A 20,886-nucleotide genomic window follows, 5' to 3' on the forward strand; every position below is an offset into this window, starting at 1 on the left:
TGATAGTTTGTGATTTGGAAGTTTGATTTGATAGTTGATAGTTTTTTTGTTTCTTTTTTAGAAACATAAACCACATCACCAGAAACATGAATTGCTGATATTAATCAACAATCCAATATCCATGGCGGTACTAGATCACAAGATATGAACTCTAATAATAATATATTGAAAGTATCGTAGGTTTTAGAGAAGCAGAAGCATAAGCAGATGATTCATTCAAGTATACAAGGACCATTCAGTTTAAGCACCTGAAACATGTCCATTCTCGCAAACATAAGCACGGACAACCGGTTCTCCATCATCGTGAAACCTGAAATACCTTCTTAGGCAAAAAGCGGAATGGAAGTCCCACGCCTGTTTGGAATTGCAGAATGCACAATTCAGATCTATCTTTTTCCTGTTTCCATCATTGATTGTCCTCGAAACCCTAGGCTGCTTGAAATTCTTGAAGATTCCACGGAAAAGCATGTAGTTTTGCTTCTGTTCCAGGTGAAGGCACCCGGCCAATTGCAGATGTACATGCAATCCTCTCTGAATCGGCTCGCCAGAAGCTTAATCCCCTGCTCGCGACTCGAATTCCAGGGACCAGTCGCCAAATGAGAACCAAATCAACTTTTCTTTTATTAGATTCGACGATGATTTTTCTTCTCTTAAGAGCGCAAGAAGAATCACCGCTCGGACTCGCCGGTTTTGTTTGTTGCGCCTCGCTCTCATGCGGCCGATCTTCCACGATTCAGAGATTTCGCAGACTGTATCGAACATCATATCGTCAAACAAAGACCAACTGCAATCAGATTGTTCAGAATCTGGATCGGCCTTGACCGAAAAATGCAGGTTTTGAGATCCGGATCCACCAGATTGAGACAAGGCGGGTGGTTCTGTGAAATTCTCATCAGGTCTGAGATCGCGTTCGAGCCCGTAATCGGAATTCCCCAAGGACAACTTGTAGATAGCAGCACAACCGCTAGGCAGGGCTGCTGCTGCAGCCGCGGCGGTGGCGGCGATGGAGAGAAGATCAGAGACGACGACGAGAATGGCCTAGGAGCACTTGGATTTGCAGCAGAGGTCACGGATGAGAGAAGAAAATTTGGTGGAGACGCAGGCGAGGTGTGCCCAGTAGCGAGGGTCGTCCTCGAGCTTGTAGAAAATGTTGAGAATGATGTCGTTGGAGAGCACATAGAAAGCATTTTCAGCCATGGCAGAACACCAATCTCCTCCACACCACTATCAGATGATGTTTTCACAGTTAAACTATCAACTATTTAGAAGTTTAATTTGATAGTTGATAGTTTGTGATTTGGAAGTTTGCTCTGGTAGTTAATAGTTTTTGATTTCGAAGTTTGCTCTGGTAGTTGATAGTTTGTTATTTGGAAGTTTGCTATGATAGTTGATAGTTTTTTATTTGGAAGTTTAATTTGATAGTTGATAGTTTGTGATTTGGAAGTTTTCTCTGATAGTTGATAGTTTGTCATCTACCATGTCAGAGAGGGACAGTACATCACCCTCGAGGAGGTTTGCCTGAAATCCCCAGAGGAACGACGAGAGTTGGTTGACCAGTTGGAGATCTCTAACAAGAAGCTGAGACGGGCAATGCAAGAATGTGAAGAACAGGAGGAACAGGAAGAAGAAAGCGAGCCTAACCAGCCTGAACCCACACAAGGAAGAGAAAACATGGAGGACCGAGATGAGAGGTCCACCAATGAGCGCATCCTCGCGCAGCTTACCAGGCAGAACCGGATTATGGACGACGGGTTCTCGTCCTTAATTCTCGCGACAAGCTCATTGGACTGGAGAGTGGCTACAATCGAGACCATGTTGGGCACACGTGGAGCTTCAAACTCAAAAGAAGGAAACCAAGGTAGACCTAAAAATCCCAAACACTACTTGCCACCAACCTGACCAAACCCCACTCTACCCTCATTAAATGACACATTTGAGCCACATTTCCATAATCATAAGACCAAACACGTAACATCTGGGGCTAAAAGAGTAACCTGTGCCTTAAGGGGTGGGGTGTGGGGGGGGGGGGGGAGGGTGTAACACCCCATGTTACGGCCCTTAATCCCAAATTAATTATTTAATTGATTCTGTTAATAATAATTATAAAAGATGTAACTTGGTTAGGATTCCCTTTAATTAGGGGATGTGGCCCACCATTGATCATGGACCCTTATCCTTAAAACCCAAATCCTTAATCTTACAAGAATAGGACGGGTGGACCCTTACTATTCAGACCCTAGTTAGCACCCCTAAATATATATATATATATATATATATATATATATATATATATATATATATATATATATATATATATATATATATGGACTTAACAAGCATTTAGAAACCATACCACAGTTAATTCTACCACACAAGATACTCCCAGGAATCCCCCTGCCACCAAACGTAGGAGAACCCACGGGAAGAAGATCTTAGAGAAAGAACCTTAGTAGCCAAGGATATTGATTAAGGCTAAGAGGTAATCCATGTCTCAACAAAACCTATTTTCCTTGCTATATCTTATTCGTTGACTCCTTTGATATATGATTCTGTGCTTGAGTTTTGATAGAGCTTTGCCTAAGGTTTATATTGTATTTATGTGATAATCTTGATGTTTATGTGGTAATCTTGATGTTCTTGATACGATGATCTATTATCTGAACGATCTTATATTGTGATTATGTCTAGAGCCCTAGGGTTATAACATGGATTTCGTATTATGATATTCTTGGTGTGTTTGGGTGAGATTTTGCATGATCGGGGGTTGAGTCTAGCCTAGGACCTGTGTTTAGGTCTTGCATATAGAGTTCTTGTGGTTCTGGATGCTCCTGAACCATAATATGATTGATGTTAGGTCCTGGCATGTTTAGGAATTGTGTTTGAACGTATTTGCTATGATTCTTGGTTTAATTCCGTTACTTGAATACGTGGTGTTGTCGTTTGTTTTTTAATGTGTCTGGACATGGTTTCGGGTTCCACGAAAGATCCTGGGACCAAAATATTACATACGAGTCAGTGGGGGGTAGGTGAGGGCAGGGGTGCCCGCCACCTACCCGTTGCCCCTTGCCCGGTTTCCAGCGGGCAGGCGACTGCCCGCCGAGCACCCGCTGGAAACTATAGCTGCCGCCGGCCACCCGCTGGAAATGTGGTAGGTATTGTGATGTTTTCCCCCGTTTGATGTTTCCCCGTGTCCCGTTGTACCCCGTTTGTCGTGTATGAGTCTCGTTTGGTGTTTTAGGCATCGTTCTAGGATTTTATGTGTATTACGTGTCATTGTTGTTGTGTCTTGCCTGTTACGTGTTTATGTGTTGATTGATTGATGATAATGAGTATTGGGGTCATTGCAATGACCAGTGTGACTGATAATGATGTTAATGATGATGATGAGATTGTGATTGGTGGAAAATAAACTGTTGGCGGTTGGCACCACTTGTGCCCGGTCATTTTACTAAAGGTACAGGCCATAGTAGTGATTGTGCTAAAGGCACACACTCACCTTCGACTTGCTTGCTTTAAGCATGGGTCAGGTTATAAGTGCTGTGGTGTCATGTTAGAGCTATATGCGCTAACCCCTTGATATTGGCACTAGAGGTGCGGATCATTGAATGACACTGCGGCACCATCTTGATATGTTGGTGGTTGAAAGGTGGGTTCGTCGGTGGGGGCATGTAGTTGCCCGGAGGCATAAGGGGTGGGGATATAAGGGTGGCCTGGAGGTATAGGTTGGAATTGATATAAGGACGGAGGGGAGTTATACAGTTGGAACTTGGTATAAGGTTGGAGGATGAATTGTGTGTTTTGTTGACTACTTGCTATTTGATAGTATTGAATACCTTAGTTAGTTGCATGCTTATCTGCCTATTATGTCTTGCATTGCATGTTTAGTTCTTATGATTATTCTATGATATTGAGTCTGTTAATATGCCTTGAGTCTTAATCTTGGATTTAAACTAGAGTCTCGTAAGTATATATATATTCCAGTTGCAAAATGAGTTTCTTATATCTACCTATATTGTACTTAACGCGTTGGAGTGGGTTACTAGCATTATTCGCTGACGGTTGTTATACCGAATGTTTTTCAGGTGATGAGCTTTAGCTTCGGAGCGCGCTAGTCAGAGCCTTCGCTTAGTTTAGTTAGTCTTAGCTCAGTAGTTAGCCTGCGCGCATTGGGATTGTATTGAATATTTATTTAAGGATTCCTTATGCTTGATTAGTTTAGCCTGTGCACCTAGGATCTCAAACCTATGTGTGGCATAGCACCCCGACTCTTATGGATAGTATTATGCTCTATTTGGGAACTAAATCAATGGATTCGCCTTTATTTTACAAGTTTTAAATATCTCATAATTAGGGGTGTTACAGATCCGCTATATTGTCTTTTGACCTTACGTAGTCAATCGAGACAACACCAGTTGTGAGAAGTTGTCTAATGGTATTATGTCTATGACGCACATATCTAGACTTACCATTATACATATGACTCTATACTCTCCCAATTGCGGCTTGACTATCACAATGCACACATATTGGGGGTATAGGTCTTTCCCAATTAGGAATATCCTCTAGAAAATGGCGTAGCCATTCAGCCTCTTCACCACATTTGTCCAAGGCTATTAGCTAAGATTCCATCGTGGATCTAGCTATCACGGTTTGTTTCGAGGATTTCCATGCAACGGCTGCACCAGCTAGTGTAAACACGTAGCCACTCGTGGATTTAGAGTCCTTAATATCAGATATTCAGCTAGCGTAGCTATACCCTTCAAGTACAGCAGGATATCTTCCATAGTGCAGTCCAAGGTCCCGAGTATACCTCAAGTATCTCATAACCTTCACTATTGCCGTCCAGTGCATGACACCGGGGTTACTCGTATATCTACTGAGTTTACTAACCGCAAAGGCAGTATCCGGCCTAGTACAACTCATAAGATACATCAAACTACCAATAACCCGAGCATATTCCACTTGTGAAATACCTTCTCCGTGGTTATTGGTTAGATGAACGTTTGTATCAAACGGTGTTCTAGCCAATTGACCATTATCCTTGTTAAATTTCTCAAGGATTTTGTCAATATAATGTGATTAGCTCAACACGAGACCATCAGGTCTTCTAATGATTCTAATCCCGAGGATTAAATCAGCCAAACTCTTATCCTTCATGTCAAATCTCGCATTTAACATGTTTTTGGTAGACTTGATCATCTGATCGTTACTACCAATGATGAGCGTATCATCTACGTATAAACAAAGAATGACATAGCCGTTTGTCGTTTCCTTAACGTAAACACATTTGTCACTTTCGTTTATTTTGAACCCGTTAGTTAACATCGCATGGTCAAACTTCTCGTGCCACTGCTTAGGCGCTTGTTTCAAACCATAGAGCGATTTAACCAACTTACACACTTTCTTTTCTTGGCCCGGAACTACAAACCCCTCGGGTTGTTCCATATAGATTTCATCATCTAATTCTCCGTTTAGGAAAACAGTTTTCACATCCATTTGGTGAACTTCCAAGTTTCGCAACGCGGCTATAACAAGTATCATCCTAATGGAGTTTATTCTCGTCACGGGAGAATACGTGTCAAAGTAATCAAGGCCCTCGCGTTTCCTGTAACCCTTGATTACAAGCCTAGCCTTATACTTCTCGATGGAACCATCATGTTTCATCTTCTTTTTAAAGACCCACTTGGATCCTAAGGGTTTACTACCCGGAGGAAGATTAACAAGTTCCCAAGTGAGATTCTGTAGAATAGAATCCACTTCACTTTTAATAGCCTCTTTCCACATTGGTCCTTCCGTAGAAGTCACAGCTTCTGCATATGTTCGAAGCTCGTTCTCTATCAAACAAGATAGAAGATCGGGTTCAATTTCTAATAAACAAGTTAGAAAATCAGGACTAAATGATTTTTCAACTCCCACCCGCTTAATGCGTCTCGACTCGAGCTCAGGTTCTTTCTCGGATTCCCCACTATCATTATCCATAGCTTCGTCAAATGTTCGTTTTGACGTACTCGGTCCCTTGTTGGACCTACAAGGAAATACATTTTCAAAGAACGATGCATTCCTTGATTCTATTATCGTGTTTTTATGTACGTCTGGATTAAGGGATTCATGTACTAAGAACCGATAAGCACTATTGTTATGTGCATAGCCAATAAAGATACAGTCCACCGTCTTAGGACCTATCTTTACTTTCTTAGGTGTTGGCACCAAAACTTTGGCAAGACACCCCCACACTTTCAGGTACTAGTTGGAAGGTTTCCTACTGTTCCACAGCTCATAAGGAGTCTTATTGAGCCATATTTAAAAGGTAATTACTTGTCAAAATCGCCTCACCCCACATACCTTGAGGTTGGCCCGAACTTATAAGCATCCCCACATACCTTGAGGTTGGCCCGAACTTATAAGCATCGCAAGGTGTTACTTGCTTCGTACTCACCCCCTGTATCGCTTTTAACCTTTTTAATTTTCCGATCAAGTTGGTTTTCTTATAAAAAACGATGCCCTCATTCTTATAATCAAGTTGGTTTTTCACCGATAAACGTTTGGTGGCGACATCCATCAACAGTCATGACCAGCTCCCTCTTTCTTGGGTTTAAATAATCTTGTCCCAACCAACCAAATAGCATCCCTTTTGCTATACAATTCAATAAGCTTAAAAAGAGCTCTTGTATAAATAGTGGGGCAAATCCTCTTCCCAAACTAATGTGGGACAAAAGTTCACTTTTTCCCTTCATTTTTCAACTTAAATGAGTCTACTTTGAGAATCAATATCTCATTCACCCATTATCCGTTTTGAGCGTACAATATATCAATCTCTTCGTCTTACTACGAAGAATCCGAATCCACTTTGACCCAACCCAAATCAGAAGTGGACCCCACTGATAATTGTACTACAAAATAGCCACTTAATATGCCATTTTAAGCTATTTTTTCCAACAGAAAGTTCATCCAATCTCAAAATGCAGAATTGCTGAGTGCCCTTCACCAGCAACAAAACATGATCAATGATGTGAAGGCTAAATTGGAGGATTTGAAGCCCATCCTTGAAGATATAAGGAGGCAACAACTCCAAACCTCCAGGGAAATTCTGTTCCTCTATGATGCTGCCATAAGGGGGAATGTAGCATTCATATATACCAGAGGGGAAGGAGTGAGTCAAGAGGCAGAGGAGGAAGAGTCTACCATAGAATCTACATGACTGCTTGCTTGACTTTGTTCCCTGTATTGTTGTAGTCTTTAGAATGTGGTGTAATTAGTAAGTAATGGGAGTGAGTGATCAGATCAGATTACTCATTTCTTGTCTTAGGTTTTAAGAACTGCTGGTTTAATAGAATGTGCTCTTCTTTATGAATATTTTAGATTCCATTTCTTAAACTACTCATTTTGTTGCTTACTAAATAAATTAAATGTATACTAATAAAAAAATATTTAATGCGTTGTTGACTTCTTGTATGGTGCTGTTAGTAGACGGGAGAATTTTTGTCGGTTAATAAACGCACTAGAGCTGTAACACCACCAAATTTCAGCATAATTTAACACCATTAAAGCTTATGAAATAAAGACAAGACTACCATTAATACCCGAACAGAGCGGAAGTTAAACATCAGAGTTGGGGTGCTATGCCACATCTAAGCTAGAGAACTTAGATGCACAGGCTAAACTAACTAAACAAAGTATAATCCATAATCATTAACCGAATACAAGCATGGCTCGCAGGCCGACTAACTAAGCTAATACTACTAAGCCAGGAACCGCAGCTCCTTTTATCGCGCTCTCGGTCCACTAATCAGTACCTGAAAAACATGCGGTATCACAACCGTTAGCGAATAATGCTAAGCAACCCACTTCCACACATTGAATATAATACATATAGATATAAGAAATCACTTTGAGACTTGGGAATACATAATATAGTCCTAAACGACTCTCGCTTTAAAACCAGGAATCAGGCTCAAGGCACACCAATAGACTCGACACGACAAGGCACATAAAGACACAGCATGCATCAAGATCACAAAGCAAGACAACAATAAGACTCGACAACAATAAGTAACACAAACATGTCCATGTTCCAACCTTATACCAAGTTCCAACCTTTACGCCTCTCCAACCTTATAACAGTTCCAACATGTACGTCCAGGCCACCCTACACACCACATCCTTATCCCTCCGAGGCACCGCATGCCCCCCGCCTACAAAACCTCCTACATAACCGTCGAACTCATAGCATCCGCGATGCCTTTAAATCACACACTGGTACCGTAGTACCATCACACACAAGCACGCGCAATGCATCAACCACCAATCATAGTTCTTACCACCAATCTCATATCTCATATCTTTTCTTTTCATCATAGATAACAACACATAAGCAAGACTCGTCAATGACTCCACAATGGGATAATCGGGAAGGGCACATCATGCACATTGACTCTCAACAACAAGCGCCCTCAAGGCGACCATAAGACACATAAAGACCACTTTAGACCATATTCTGGCACCACACAATACGAGTATGGACCACATGCAAAGACACGACTCACAATTCACATTTCGGCACAAAAGACATCATACTTGACCTGAAAACATTAACGAAGACACCATGGGTACGGGGTTTGACCCACGGAGACCGAACGAATCGCACCGGCCCGTACCCGCGAGGGTTACGGCGGGAAGGACAACCTCCCGCCGGCGGCGGTCCACGGTTCCAGCTAGAACACTTCCCACTTCCGGCGGGTGATTGAGTGGGGGTTCGTCCCCCCACCGACTACCCGCTGGAACATGTTCCTTGGCCAATTTTCCATCCCGTGAATTTCTCCAATTCCACCTAAAATCAAGTCCCAACACGCCCAAATACATATCAACAATTGTAGGGACTCGAACACATAGAATAAGCCAAGAAACAACACAATCGATCCCTAAACGCAAACTCTAAACATGCCAAGACTCAAGGATAAACACATAATGGTTCAAGAGTATCAAGAACCTCAAGAACATCAAGAAACAAATCATACAAAGACCTAATGACAAGCCCTAAACCTTGAATAACACCCGAACATGCATAAACCCACCCAAGAACGCCAAGAACGTTACCAATAACAAGATTCACAATATAAATCCTAAGGACAAGCTCTAAACATAATTAATTTCAAGAACATGCCAATATCTCCATGAATTATTACCACAAAAGACATCCATCTGTTTTGAGAATATACAGTATTAGTAGTCCAAGTTCAGAGAATAATTGTGTTGTAGTTTTTGAAGCAATTCATAGCAGGGTGAAGAAATGGATGGAGACGCATCATCCAACGACATATCCTATCAGGTTTATTTATATTATTATATGTTTTATGTTTTATTGTATGTATTTATTTTAAAATAAATATTTAAAAAAATGACTTCCGGAAAATGTTTTCCGAGTTTTTAGTGTTTGGCAAGAGGAGAGATAATGAGGTCAATGGAAAATGATACATTAGTCAAACGAAAATAGGTATGTTTTGGGGGAAAATGACTTCCCCTTGTTTTGGGGGAAAATGACTTCCACATGTCCGTTACGGGAGGGGCTATATGTGCACCGTTTTGATAATTGAGGGGCAACATTTACACCACTCATAATTCAGGGGTGACATTGATAATTGGCATATTATAGAGGGGTATTTTTTACAATTTTCCCTATATATATATATATATATATATATATATATATATATATATATATATATATATATATAGTGAAAGGTTCCCGTGCGGTTGAATGCTTCCCGTGCGGATGTGCGGTGGATTAATATGCGTGAGATTTGTACTCAATGTGCGTGAGTGTTGTTCTTAATATGCCTGAGATTTGTACTTAATGTGCGTGAATGTGTAAAATGCAGCAAAAAATATTGATGTCAGCTTCTTCTCCATCCCCAGTAGCCATTTCCTCCTCCCTGATGATGATGATGCGGAGGCGAGCTATGGTGGTTAAAAATTATGGGAATAATACAACAGAAATCCATACTTAGCTGCTGTGCAAATTTTACTGTGTGTGCGTCATTTATATAAACATTCAACTGCACTGAAGGTAGCTGATAATCCAGAATCCATGGCCAAATTGAAGGATGAAGTAACAAGAAGCTTGGGCGTTAATGTGCGTGAGTTTCTGTTCTGCTTCCTTCTGAACTCGTAATTCTGAAATACGCACGCACATTAAGTACAAATCTCACGCACATTAAACATAATACTCAGGCACATTAAGTACAAAACTTACGCATATTAACATGACGCGCATTAAGTACAAATCTCAGGCACATTGAGTACAAATCTCACGCACATTAAGTATAAACCTCACGCACATTAATCCACCGCACATCCGCACGGGAAGCAACAAATGCACCTGATCCCTTCACTATATATATATATATATATATATATATATATATATATATATATGTATATATAGGCGGGTTCAGGTGCGGCAGTGTCTTACGGTGCGACAACACCAATAGTTCACCAAATATGCACCATCAACGTTAGGAAATACACCACACAAAACAGAGTAAACAGAGCCCTGCATCACCAAACACACACCATTTGGTGTGAGTAAAAACACCATACACTGTTCGGAAATACACCATTGGGGGTGGTGAGTTATATGGTGTGTTTTTTTGAGTCTGTGGTGTATTTTGTGATGTTTTATTACATTTCATTGGGGTGTGTTTTTATTACACTGTTGGTGCATATTGTTAACACTGTTGATGTATTCTGAAATTTGACCGCACCGTAAGACCCCGCCGCATATGAGCACTCTTATATATATATATATATATATATATATATATATATATATATATATATATATATATATAAATATATATATATATATATATATATATATATATATACATACTACATGCAGTACGTAATATATAGACTATATATATCAAAAGAGTGCTATTCACAAAATAATTTTATCAAAAGTATCAAACAATTAAAATTTTGAAGTATTCAATTCTTTTCATTTTTCTACTCATTTTCTGAAAAACGAACCAAACATACAAAGACAGTTTTTCACTAGTGTCTGTTGTAGAAGGCAATAGGCGTCTATCGTACAATAGACGCCTATGAACCAGACGCTAAAAGTTACCACTTTAGGCTGACGCCTAAAGTCAACTATAGGCGTCTGTCCTTTGTCTTGAACTGACGCCTTCTTCGTTTTTAAGAAAAAAAATTATACTTAGGCGTCAGTTCTAGGCAGCATTAAATTCAATGCAGTTGTTGTTGTTGCGGTGTTCGGATAATATTGTAAAAGTCTGGAATCCAGTGTTGCAAAAGGTGCAGACATTATTGCCGAAGTCCTTGTCTTTATCTTCCCTTTCCCTGCACTCCAATTTTTATCAGCCTTCTTCCTGTTATTTGATGTGTGATGATAAACCTTATTTTTTTCCCATTATTCACAAGCAGAAGTAGGCTGAAATATAAAAAAAAATGTAATCAAATGATCAGTTCGTCCTTTTAAAAAAGAAAAAAAGATTATAGATAGAAATCATAAAAATTTTAGATCGAACAATACAGGGGAGGAAGATCAATCATATTATTTAATAATATGTTGCGTGAATTACCGTTTTGAGTAGAGGTGACCCTGGATTCTGTTTCGTGTTTAGTTGATTCTAAACTAGTTTAGTATTGGGTCGACTTTATCTTCTCTCAACTCACGACCAATTTAGGATAGATCAGACTTGGACTCACATTAGCCCTATATTAGGTAGTCTAGTCTTTCCTTATGATCAGAGACCAATAAAAATAATTTTCACCATTTAAATTGCCAAAAAGGTTTGAAAGTAGTGATTAAAAAAAAAATCAGTAGAAAATGAATTAATATCAATTGACAATTTAGAATTTTTCATAAACATATTATTTGTAAATATTGTAAAATTTCAGATTTCCCCAATATTGGTTTAGCAAGTATGAGAAATTGACAAAAAGATAAGGTGGGTACAACTATATATTAAACTACAAACTACAAATATCTTCCATCTTATATATCTCATAATATCCAAACGTTTAAACCAACAAAAAATGGCAACCTTCTTTGGATCCCCAACACTTGTACCTCGCCCAGCTACAAGAACCAACCACCTCTCCTCATCCTCACAGCCGCCGCCGTCTCAGCCACCAAACCAAGCCTCACCACCGCAAGCTCCTCCTCCTCAGCCGCCGCAACAACTGAGCTCAGCTTCTGCAGAGCCACCATTGGCGGCCAAGCCAGAGCAATTAAAGCCTAGCAGCAAGCCTCAACGCTCAACAACTGTGGAATCCACCGATTGGATTGCCTCTAGCTTGACTAGGAGGTTTGGGCTCGGCGCCGGCCTTGCTTGGGCCGGATTCTTGGCCTTTGGAGTCATTTCTGAGCAGATCAAGACTAGACTTGAAGTGTCTCAACAAGAAGCAAATACTAGGTATATATAGTATGTATACACAAAAAGAATTTTAATCTAATCTAAGAATATATATATAGTGAAGATTTTAATGTATGGCAGTTGGATTTGATCTTCTTCTGGATTTGTGATGTTTCTTGTTTAATTTATGTGTTGATGGCTTTGAGGCACTCTAACTGTTTGATTATTTTTCTCAGAGACGTTGAGAAGGAAGAAGAAGTGGTCTTGCCTAATGGCATAAGGTACACTTCTTTTACAATATAATGCAATTATAATTATAGGATTTTTCGTCCAATCATGTATAGTATACTTAATTGTACTCATACTATTTTTTGTATAATGATATATGTTGATAGTATCATATAGAATAAAAATAATACTCCGCGTATGTAATTGTACTCTATACTATTAACATTAGCACCCAATTAATGAAAGCAACATCATGAGGAGAAAGTTTGGAGGTAAAAATCAGGAGGGAAAAGGAGTATTTTCCATATATGTATTACCACAAACAGCCAATTTCCTATGGCCCTGTTTGGTAAATGGCCGTTAGCTGTTAGCTGATTCTGTTAATTAGAGAGTATAACTAGTTGATAACATTAGCTGTTGTAGAAAAGTGTTTGGTAAATTAACTGTTAGCTGATAGCTGTTTGATATAATTTCTTTTCTAAAAAAACTAATTTAAAAAGTTGTTTGGAGTAGTTTTTTTAATTTTAGCATTTTGGAGTTACAAAAAGCTAATTAACCAAACACTTACAATATTTTAACTAAATCAAACAATTAATAGTGATTAAAAAAGCCAAAATTGGTCTATAGGCCAATTTTTTACCAAACAGGACTATAATATACCTTTCTACGCACTTACCAAATATATCGGTACGTATGGAAATTAAATTTTATTTGAAAATTCGTCGGTATTCCAATTTAGCGAGATTAGTCCAGCTAATAACTTTAGACATATGAAAATTCATCGCTAATGATCTTTTTGACAAAATTTAACTGGTTTCTGACATATCAAAGTAGGTTAGAAATATGTTTTTTTTTTTTTTTTTTTTGGGGGGTAGGGAATTAGGAATGATCACTAGTAAGAGCTTAGTAGTAACTTTGGATTATTAGTCTTTATATTTCTTGCCTAGTCTTTATATATGCTTGTGTAATTATTTAAAATGTTTGTATTGTAATAATGGCAATTAAGGTACTATGAATTAAGAGTGGGTGGTGGCGCAATACCCCGGCCGGGGGACTTGGTGGTGGTTGATATCAAGGGAAGTGTGGAGGGCAGTGGAGAAGTTTTTATAGACACATTTGGTGGTGAGAAGAAACCTCTTGCCCTAGTAATGGGGTCAAGACCTTATAGCAAGGGCATTTGTGAAGGCATAGAATATGTTCTTAGAAGTATGAAGGCAGGAGGGAAGAGGAGAGTGATCATTCCTCCAAATCTAGGGTTTGGGGAAGAAGGGGCAGATTTGGGACCAGGACTTGAGATTCCACCATCTGCAACCCTTGAATATGTTATTCAACTTGATAAAGTTTCCATTGCTCCAGCTTGAATTTTTTTCATTTTCATTTTCATTTTCTTGGAAATATACTACATACTAACAAGTTTAATTTTATGGTAAGTCCAATATTTTTCAGTATTAAATTCTCTCTTATTATTAAGTTGATAGATGGAACTTTTCTATCTGTAAATATGCCATTCAGATCACTTTCTGTCTCAATTTAATCCCAAGTTTTGATTTATATACCACCCAAAATTGTATATATAGTCATTTGGAATGAATAACAAGTTCATTTGATGTTTACATATTCACTCCAACATTAATGCTGACATTAGTTTGTGACATGCTATGCCCATTTTATAAAATGAATTGTATATTGTATATTGTATATGTTACATATAATAAAGCTATATGGTTGGGAAGTAATTAATGTTACAATTAATTACCAACATTATTATTATTACTAGCTATAAATATAAAATAGCCACAACATCTTTTACTATATAAAAAAAAAAAAAAAAACACAACATTTGAAAAATAAAATAGCTATTTTTTTTCTCGCCCATAACAAAGGATTACATTTATTGAATTAATGGAGTTATTAAATGTTATGATATTAGGATTAAGGATTCCGATTCCCGATTAATAGAAAATATGAAACGATGCAATATTAATTAAATCTCTGGCTTTACCATGAAAGTCTATTTGATATGCTTTTGTTATTCATGATGGTCCTTGGGATTACAATATTAATTAAATTTTCGATGAAAGCCTATTCGATATCTGAAAAATGCAATTAATGCAAGCCTCTACATATAATTTTTCTCCCTCTCAAATGCTTCAAGAAAATGGCAGAAGCGAGAAGGGATGAAGAAAGCAAATGTTGCGGGCCGTGGGTCAATTATTGAACTTCAGAATAAAAAAAAATCATTTAAGCCATAAATAAAAATTTAAATATATATAAATGTATATATCGTATGTGTCTTTAATATTTTTCTGGATGTCTAAACTTAGGACTTTTAAAAAAAAATACATTTGAATTATCTCCACAAAAGTGGTCTTGGACTTATAAAATGACATTTGAGTTTATGAAATGCCATGTGCATAAAGAATATATTATATAATCATATAAAAAAAATGTGTTCAATTAGAGTTTAAATTTACTCATACAAAATTTGAAATTTGCTTTCTAAATGTAATTATCTTAGTTATTATTCGTATTGTGAAAATTATAATATAGATGAAATACAATTAAGAATAAATCAATGTAATTATGTAAATTCTCTCTATAAGTTTATTTGAATATATACATAATTAGAGATTATATTAACCATACAAAAATTTAATTATAATTTTGTATTCTATAAAAATAATAAATATTTGACCAATGGAAGCTCAAAAATATTATTATATTAAACAATTTAAAATATTTTTAATTTTTCTATTTTTTATTTATATTTATAATAACATAATTTTTTTCCCCGTGAATCTCACGGGTGAATTACTAGTTGTTGGTTATATCATGGGCTTAATTATTCGATGGCTCAAAGAGCAAATTATACCATGGATCAAGTCTACCTTGCATTATAGACTCTCACTCAAAATGACGTTCAGATTATGAAAATACTTGGGTGAATATGATGTATGGTTTCATAAAAGTGTTGATTCATATTAATATGTTTTGATCCCAGATTACTTGGTATTATTTTTTTTGTTGGATCACGAGATGTCTTAAGCAGGTCCTAACTGTACTCAAATTAATCTCTATTCACATGGGGCGGTCCAATTAAGGGGCAAAGTAGTGGTCAATTAGTTTTTCCATGCAAGATGGGGTTTGAACTCCCGATCTCTTTCAATGGATGAGAGTGCACGGTCACTCACGCCAACCAAGTGGGTTATCCTAGATTAATTTTTATTAACAATAATTTTATTAGTAAAAATTCAATAGTATTTTATAATGATATATTTTTAATTATTTAAATACAAATTTTTTTGATAGTCAACTAGAACCATACAATGAGACTAATTCTATTCATATTTTTCAAGATGCGAAAAACCTACATATCTTGACATGTCATTCACACTCCATATGTGTATTGAGATTAATTTAATAAAGTTACATTTTGTTTTAAGTATTTAATTAATTGTTTTTATATCACAATATTTGTAAAATATTACAAAATGAAGATAGATGGTGGCATAACACTATGACTAACGAGGGAAAATGACTCATTGAATGGGTTTTTTTAACAGTTCTTTAACAGTTGGGACTTGGGAGGTGGGTTTTTTTTTTTTTTTTTTTTCTAAAAATTTTTTCTGCTGCAAATTCAAGATTTTTGTAGGACACAAAGGAAAAAGTATAACAAGTTGTAGGTGTGCGTTGGGGCAACTGGACGTGTAATTAGCATTGGCAGTTTTTTTTTTTTTTTTTTTTTTTTACTTTTTGTATTTTTTCTTTTCTTTTGAGAGTTTGTTCATATACAAAAGTCAAAAATAAGGAGGGGTTTTTTAACTGCGGGGGAGTGGGGTGTTTTTTTTTTTTTTTTTTTTTTTTTTTTCAAATTTATTCTTCTACAAATGCAAAGTTTTGTGGAACCCATTATATTAAAAAAAAAGTGTAAGGTAATAGGAGGATTTTACACAGATTTTAAGAAAAAAATGATAAGGTGAAGGAGAAAAGAAAGAGTAGAAAGAGGAATAGAATTGTTATGTTATTTAGGAGATTTTATTCGTGGTGGGGCCCATTGTATTAAATAAACAATTACAGCCAAGGCTACGTGAAGGCCAAGTAGCGCCCAGTCTGGCGCGTGCACTAGCGGGGTGTGTTAATTAAAGCTGTGACTGTTTGTTTGTTTTTTTTTCCTTTTTTTATTTTCACATCATTTTCTCTTTCCTAATCATACATGTAAAATTCTCTCAAAATCTTCACACTATTAAGGATGCCCTAACAAGCTCCTACATGCCTATAATTAAACTTGATAATTTTTTTTTTAAAATACTCATAATTTTTTACAAAATAAAATCTGTTTTATACTTTGTAAATTATTTTCAGTTCAAAGCTCCATCATTCGAGTTCAATCTTGAACCATCCCTTTAGAATGGTGAAAGAGGTGCATCCCACCATAAGTAGAAGAAAAGAAAATTATAATCTTATCCTAAAATTAAGAGGAAATAAGAAGATATTTCATATTTCACACCAAATTCGGTCGGTCCATAAAATTATGGCAAGAGGTAATTGAAGTTGGAAGAAGATGATGGCCATGGGAGCCGTTTCTCATTTCTTGGCACTCACTGCCATTGTTACTGTAAGCACTCTTTTTGCTCTATCCTATATGGCATGCGACCCGACCCGACTTCTGTTATGGGTTTGTTTACTGTAATTGATAAGTGTTGGTTCTATTTCTTGTTGTTGCAGGTTGCTTATCAATTGTTGTTCTTCATAATCACAGCGATTCTCAAGTTCGATAAACTCACTGACTTTGCAGGTAAACTCATACTATTACTTATCCTTTACTTGTTTGGTTTCTTTCTTAGCTTGCTGTTGAATCAGACTATATCTCAAGTTCTGAGCTATATTTGGTGGATTCCTATTTCCTAATGCATAAGTTATAAATTTCTTCTTCTCCAATATGTATTTATGTATATATATATATTAGTATATTTGACAAATTCTGTCCTTAAAGCTCAACTTTTTGGTGGTTAAGCCTATTACTTTTTTGACGAGCTCTAAGCAACATGGATCATAGTTTCTTTTATCGGATAGAGGTGGGATTTGAACCCATGACCTCTTGTATGGGGTTGGCTCTGGTACTAAATTGAATGAATGTTGTGTCACAACTAAAAGTTGAAGCTGATAGTTAGATTGCACATTTATGTGTATATATGGTCAAACAGTTAGTTCTGAATTTCTGCCAATTATTAGTGAAAACTAGGTTGATATTCGGCTTGCTTTTGTTTTGGTGTAAATGTTGGACTCAATGCAGATATGTCAAACATGTCTTTTGGACCTGTCAAACAAATATGGTGTCTTGATTTATTTCTGCTTTTGTGGCCATAAGTTATTCGGTGATACTTTATAATAAGATCACGACTTTCGTATCATTGTTTATCTGCTTTCGTCCTTCTACTTTAACAGGAACCACAAATTTCATCCTACTTTCAATATTAACCTTAGTTCTTAAGGGTTCTTGGCATTTTCGACAGGTAAGCATTTCATTTGAATCTTCAATTCCCTCAATTGACTTTCCAAACTTAAACTAATATTTTCTTTAAACTTGGTATAAAGTATAAATCAGCATCTAGCAATTCTCAATTTACAATTACCCCAGATTACTCTTTCAGGTGATTTTATCTGTGCTGGTAGTAATATGGGGTCTTCGGCTGGGACTGTTTCTTTTAATGAGGTAAGATAGTGATATTTTGAAATTTTAGCATAACTTGCAACTGATGCTAAATAGGTTTTTGGTCTTTGCTTCTTCTGAAGGATATTGCAGTGGGGAGAGGACCGACGTTTTGATGGAAAGCGTGATCAGTTAGGGAGATTGGCAATATTTTGGACATTTCAGGTTCTATTGAGTATTTCCCCAATGTGAAACTAAAACATGTAAATATCAGCTGGTTAAAAAATGACCGGTAGTGTGATACTGAAAAAAATTGTTTTATTCTTGCAGGCCATCTGGGTGTGGACTGTTAGTTTACCTGTGACAGTCATTAATGCAAGCGACAATCAACCGTCTCTTCATGCTGGAGAAATTATTGGTTGGATTATGTGGTCCCTTGGAATTTTAGTCGAGATTATCGCTGATCAGCAAAAGTTGAAATTTAAAAGTTCGCAAGAAAACAGAAGAAAATGGTGTAATGTTGGACTTTGGAAGTACTCTCGTCATCCTAACTACTTCGGTGAGGTTAGGCCATACATTATCTTTTATTTACTACTTAATGTAAATCTGTTTTAACCATTCCTCTATTATGCTGCTATGATGAAGGGTAAATCTACAATTTCCCTTTTGGTTTCTTCTTTCTGCTATAACTTCTAACGACCAGGTAGAGAATTGTTACGAGTCCCACATCGAAAAAAAATATAAGAGACCATATAGGTTTATAAGGTCATGGTTAGACTAATTAATTGATTGGATTCAATTTTTTAGTGTGGTTAATCTGTTTTATCCATGCCACTATGTAACTCGATTTACATTTTTCCCTCCATAACATTAAGCATAGAATGTTGCTTCTTGTAATATACCTTATTACATGTTCTCAGATCATTCTCTGGTGGGGAATTTTTGTGGCTTCTACCCCAGTGCTAGAGGGTGCTGAATGGTTAGTCGTGTTTGGACCAGTTTTTCTTACGCTGCTACTGCTTTTTGTTAGCGGCTTACCATTGCTTGAGGTACCACTATTGGCTTTTGTTGTTGTATTTAAAGCGTTACATATATATCACAATCACACTCGTGAAGACCGAAGACGTGAACTCATTGTTATTGTCACACAGGAATCAGCAGACAAGAAGTTTGGGAACGTTGCTGCTTACCTCTCATATAAAAGAACAACAAGGTGACCATAGTTATAATAATTCTTTACTCGCCTCATAATTAGTGGAAACTTGAAATATAAGTGCCAAAAAAACAATTTTCAGCCCACTCGTTCTGCTGCCTCCGGGAGTATATGGGAATCTGCCCCAGTGGTTCAAAACATCTGTCCTTTTCGAGTTTCCTTTGTACAACAACAATCTCTCCAAGAAGAGCTAAGTTGATAAAGGTTTGTTCAAATAAAGACGACGTCTATTCCTTCCCATACTTGTTCATTTTTCCACTATCTGCAATTGTTGTCAAACTGGGCATGTTTACATGGGTTCTATCTTCAACTAACCAACCCTTTACAATATTGCAAATATTGATATATTGACCTACTATATATATATATATATATATATATATATATATATATATATATATATATAATCATAATTAGGTGATAACCAACCTTAACTTGCGAACATGCGAACTTCTGTGTGGCTGTGTGGTTTGCGCCTTTGCCGACTGCGTAGCTTTACATAGAAGCAGAGAGTTAATATAGTGTACACTCTCCTTAAATTCTTGTCACTTCTCTAATACCTTAATTTTATTGAAAAAATCTTCATTTTCTAACCACTAAAATGAGATCATAAAACAAGAGTTGTGGGAAAAAAAAAAAGTAAAAATGGTAATAACTCCTACCAAACAAAGAGGCTAACCTATTTCTCTATCATACCCTGATTTTTCCAAGGAACTCTTTGGTCCCCATCCTCTATCAAAACTTCAATTCATAATAAGGCCAATGTGTTGTGGCATTTTGCATCCCTGTTCAAAAGGGATATGAGAGTAAGGGCGTGTTTGGTTTGCTGGAAAATATTTTTTATGAAAAATGTTTTCTTAAAAGTGAAGAAAAATAGTGTTTTATATTGTTTGGTTGGATAAAAAATATTTTTCATTGGAAAAAGTTTTCTTAGGTATTTTGTTTTCCATAGAAAATTAGTATGACAATTTTGCCCTTACCATATTTTATTATTATTATTATTATTATTATTATTATTATTATTATTATTATTATTATTATTATTATTATTATTATTATTGTGTAGGGTTATATTTGTCATTATACCCATTATTTTACCATTCTAAATCCAACCAAAGTACCAAACAATAAAATTCATATCCTTAGTAATTTCTTTTCCACCACCCAACCAATAGAATTCATTTTCTTGAAATTTATTTTTAATGAAATTTCAATTTCATTCCTCTCCAAATAAGAGTCTCAAAATGGATTGGAGCACTTGAACTATCTTATAAGGTGGGTATGGACTTACGAAAAATAAAATGGCAAATTATGCCCTGGACCCGTGTCCAGATTGAATTGTGGACACGGGCCCAAAACGACGTCGTTTTTTAAAAAAAAAAAACGCGTCATTTAGTTAAAAAAAAAAAAATCGCGTG

At 36.7% G+C, this 20,886-nt stretch overlaps 2 protein-coding genes and 1 pseudogene across 2 annotated transcripts; 2 read left to right on the forward strand and 1 right to left on the reverse strand.

Annotated features, from left to right (window-relative positions):
* Nucleotides 1–216: 216 nt before the first annotated feature.
* On the reverse strand, nt 217–1,240 carry LOC109163076 (annotated as a pseudogene).
* A 10,762-nt stretch (nt 1,241–12,002) lies between these two features.
* LOC109163208 (peptidyl-prolyl cis-trans isomerase FKBP17-2, chloroplastic-like) lies at nt 12,003–14,096 on the forward strand. Its single transcript, XM_019311970.1, has 3 exons — nt 12,003–12,437; nt 12,614–12,658; nt 13,612–14,096. Exons 1-3 carry the CDS (start codon nt 12,058–12,060, stop codon nt 13,964–13,966), a joined length of 780 nt encoding a protein of 259 aa, XP_019167515.1. The 5' UTR covers nt 12,003–12,057; the 3' UTR covers nt 13,967–14,096.
* A 2,978-nt stretch (nt 14,097–17,074) lies between these two features.
* On the forward strand, nt 17,075–19,828 carry LOC109163207. The gene is made up of 9 exons (XM_019311969.1): nt 17,075–17,220; nt 17,331–17,400; nt 18,051–18,118; nt 18,257–18,318; nt 18,399–18,480; nt 18,586–18,819; nt 19,176–19,304; nt 19,407–19,468; nt 19,551–19,828. Exons 1-9 carry the CDS (start codon nt 17,167–17,169, stop codon nt 19,660–19,662), a joined length of 873 nt encoding a protein of 290 aa, XP_019167514.1. The 5' UTR covers nt 17,075–17,166; the 3' UTR covers nt 19,663–19,828.
* The last annotated feature ends 1,058 nt before the right edge of the window (nt 19,829–20,886 follow it).

Source organism: Ipomoea nil, unplaced genomic scaffold (assembly GCF_001879475.1).
Source record: "Ipomoea nil cultivar Tokyo-kokei standard unplaced genomic scaffold, Asagao_1.1 scaffold2975, whole genome shotgun sequence".
NCBI lineage: Eukaryota > Viridiplantae > Streptophyta > Magnoliopsida > Solanales > Convolvulaceae > Ipomoea > Ipomoea nil.

Bases quoted from the DNA above. Each gene is read 5' to 3' on its own strand.
- LOC109163208 (XM_019311970.1), top strand. From the start codon at position 12,058: ATGGCAACCTTCTTTGGATCCCCAACACTTGTACCTCGCCCAGCTACA. The intron at 12,438-12,613 runs GTATATATAGTA...TATTTTTCTCAG, and splicing joins CAACAAGAAGCAAATACTAG to AGACGTTGAGAAGGAAGAAG. The intron at 12,659-13,611 runs GTACACTTCTTT...ATGGCAATTAAG, and splicing joins GTCTTGCCTAATGGCATAAG to GTACTATGAATTAAGAGTGG.
- LOC109163207 (XM_019311969.1), top strand. From the start codon at position 17,167: ATGATGGCCATGGGAGCCGTTTCTCATTTCTTGGCACTCACTGCCATT. The intron at 18,319-18,398 runs GTAAGATAGTGA...CTTCTTCTGAAG, and splicing joins GGACTGTTTCTTTTAATGAG to GATATTGCAGTGGGGAGAGG. The intron at 18,481-18,585 runs GTTCTATTGAGT...TTATTCTTGCAG, and splicing joins CAATATTTTGGACATTTCAG to GCCATCTGGGTGTGGACTGT.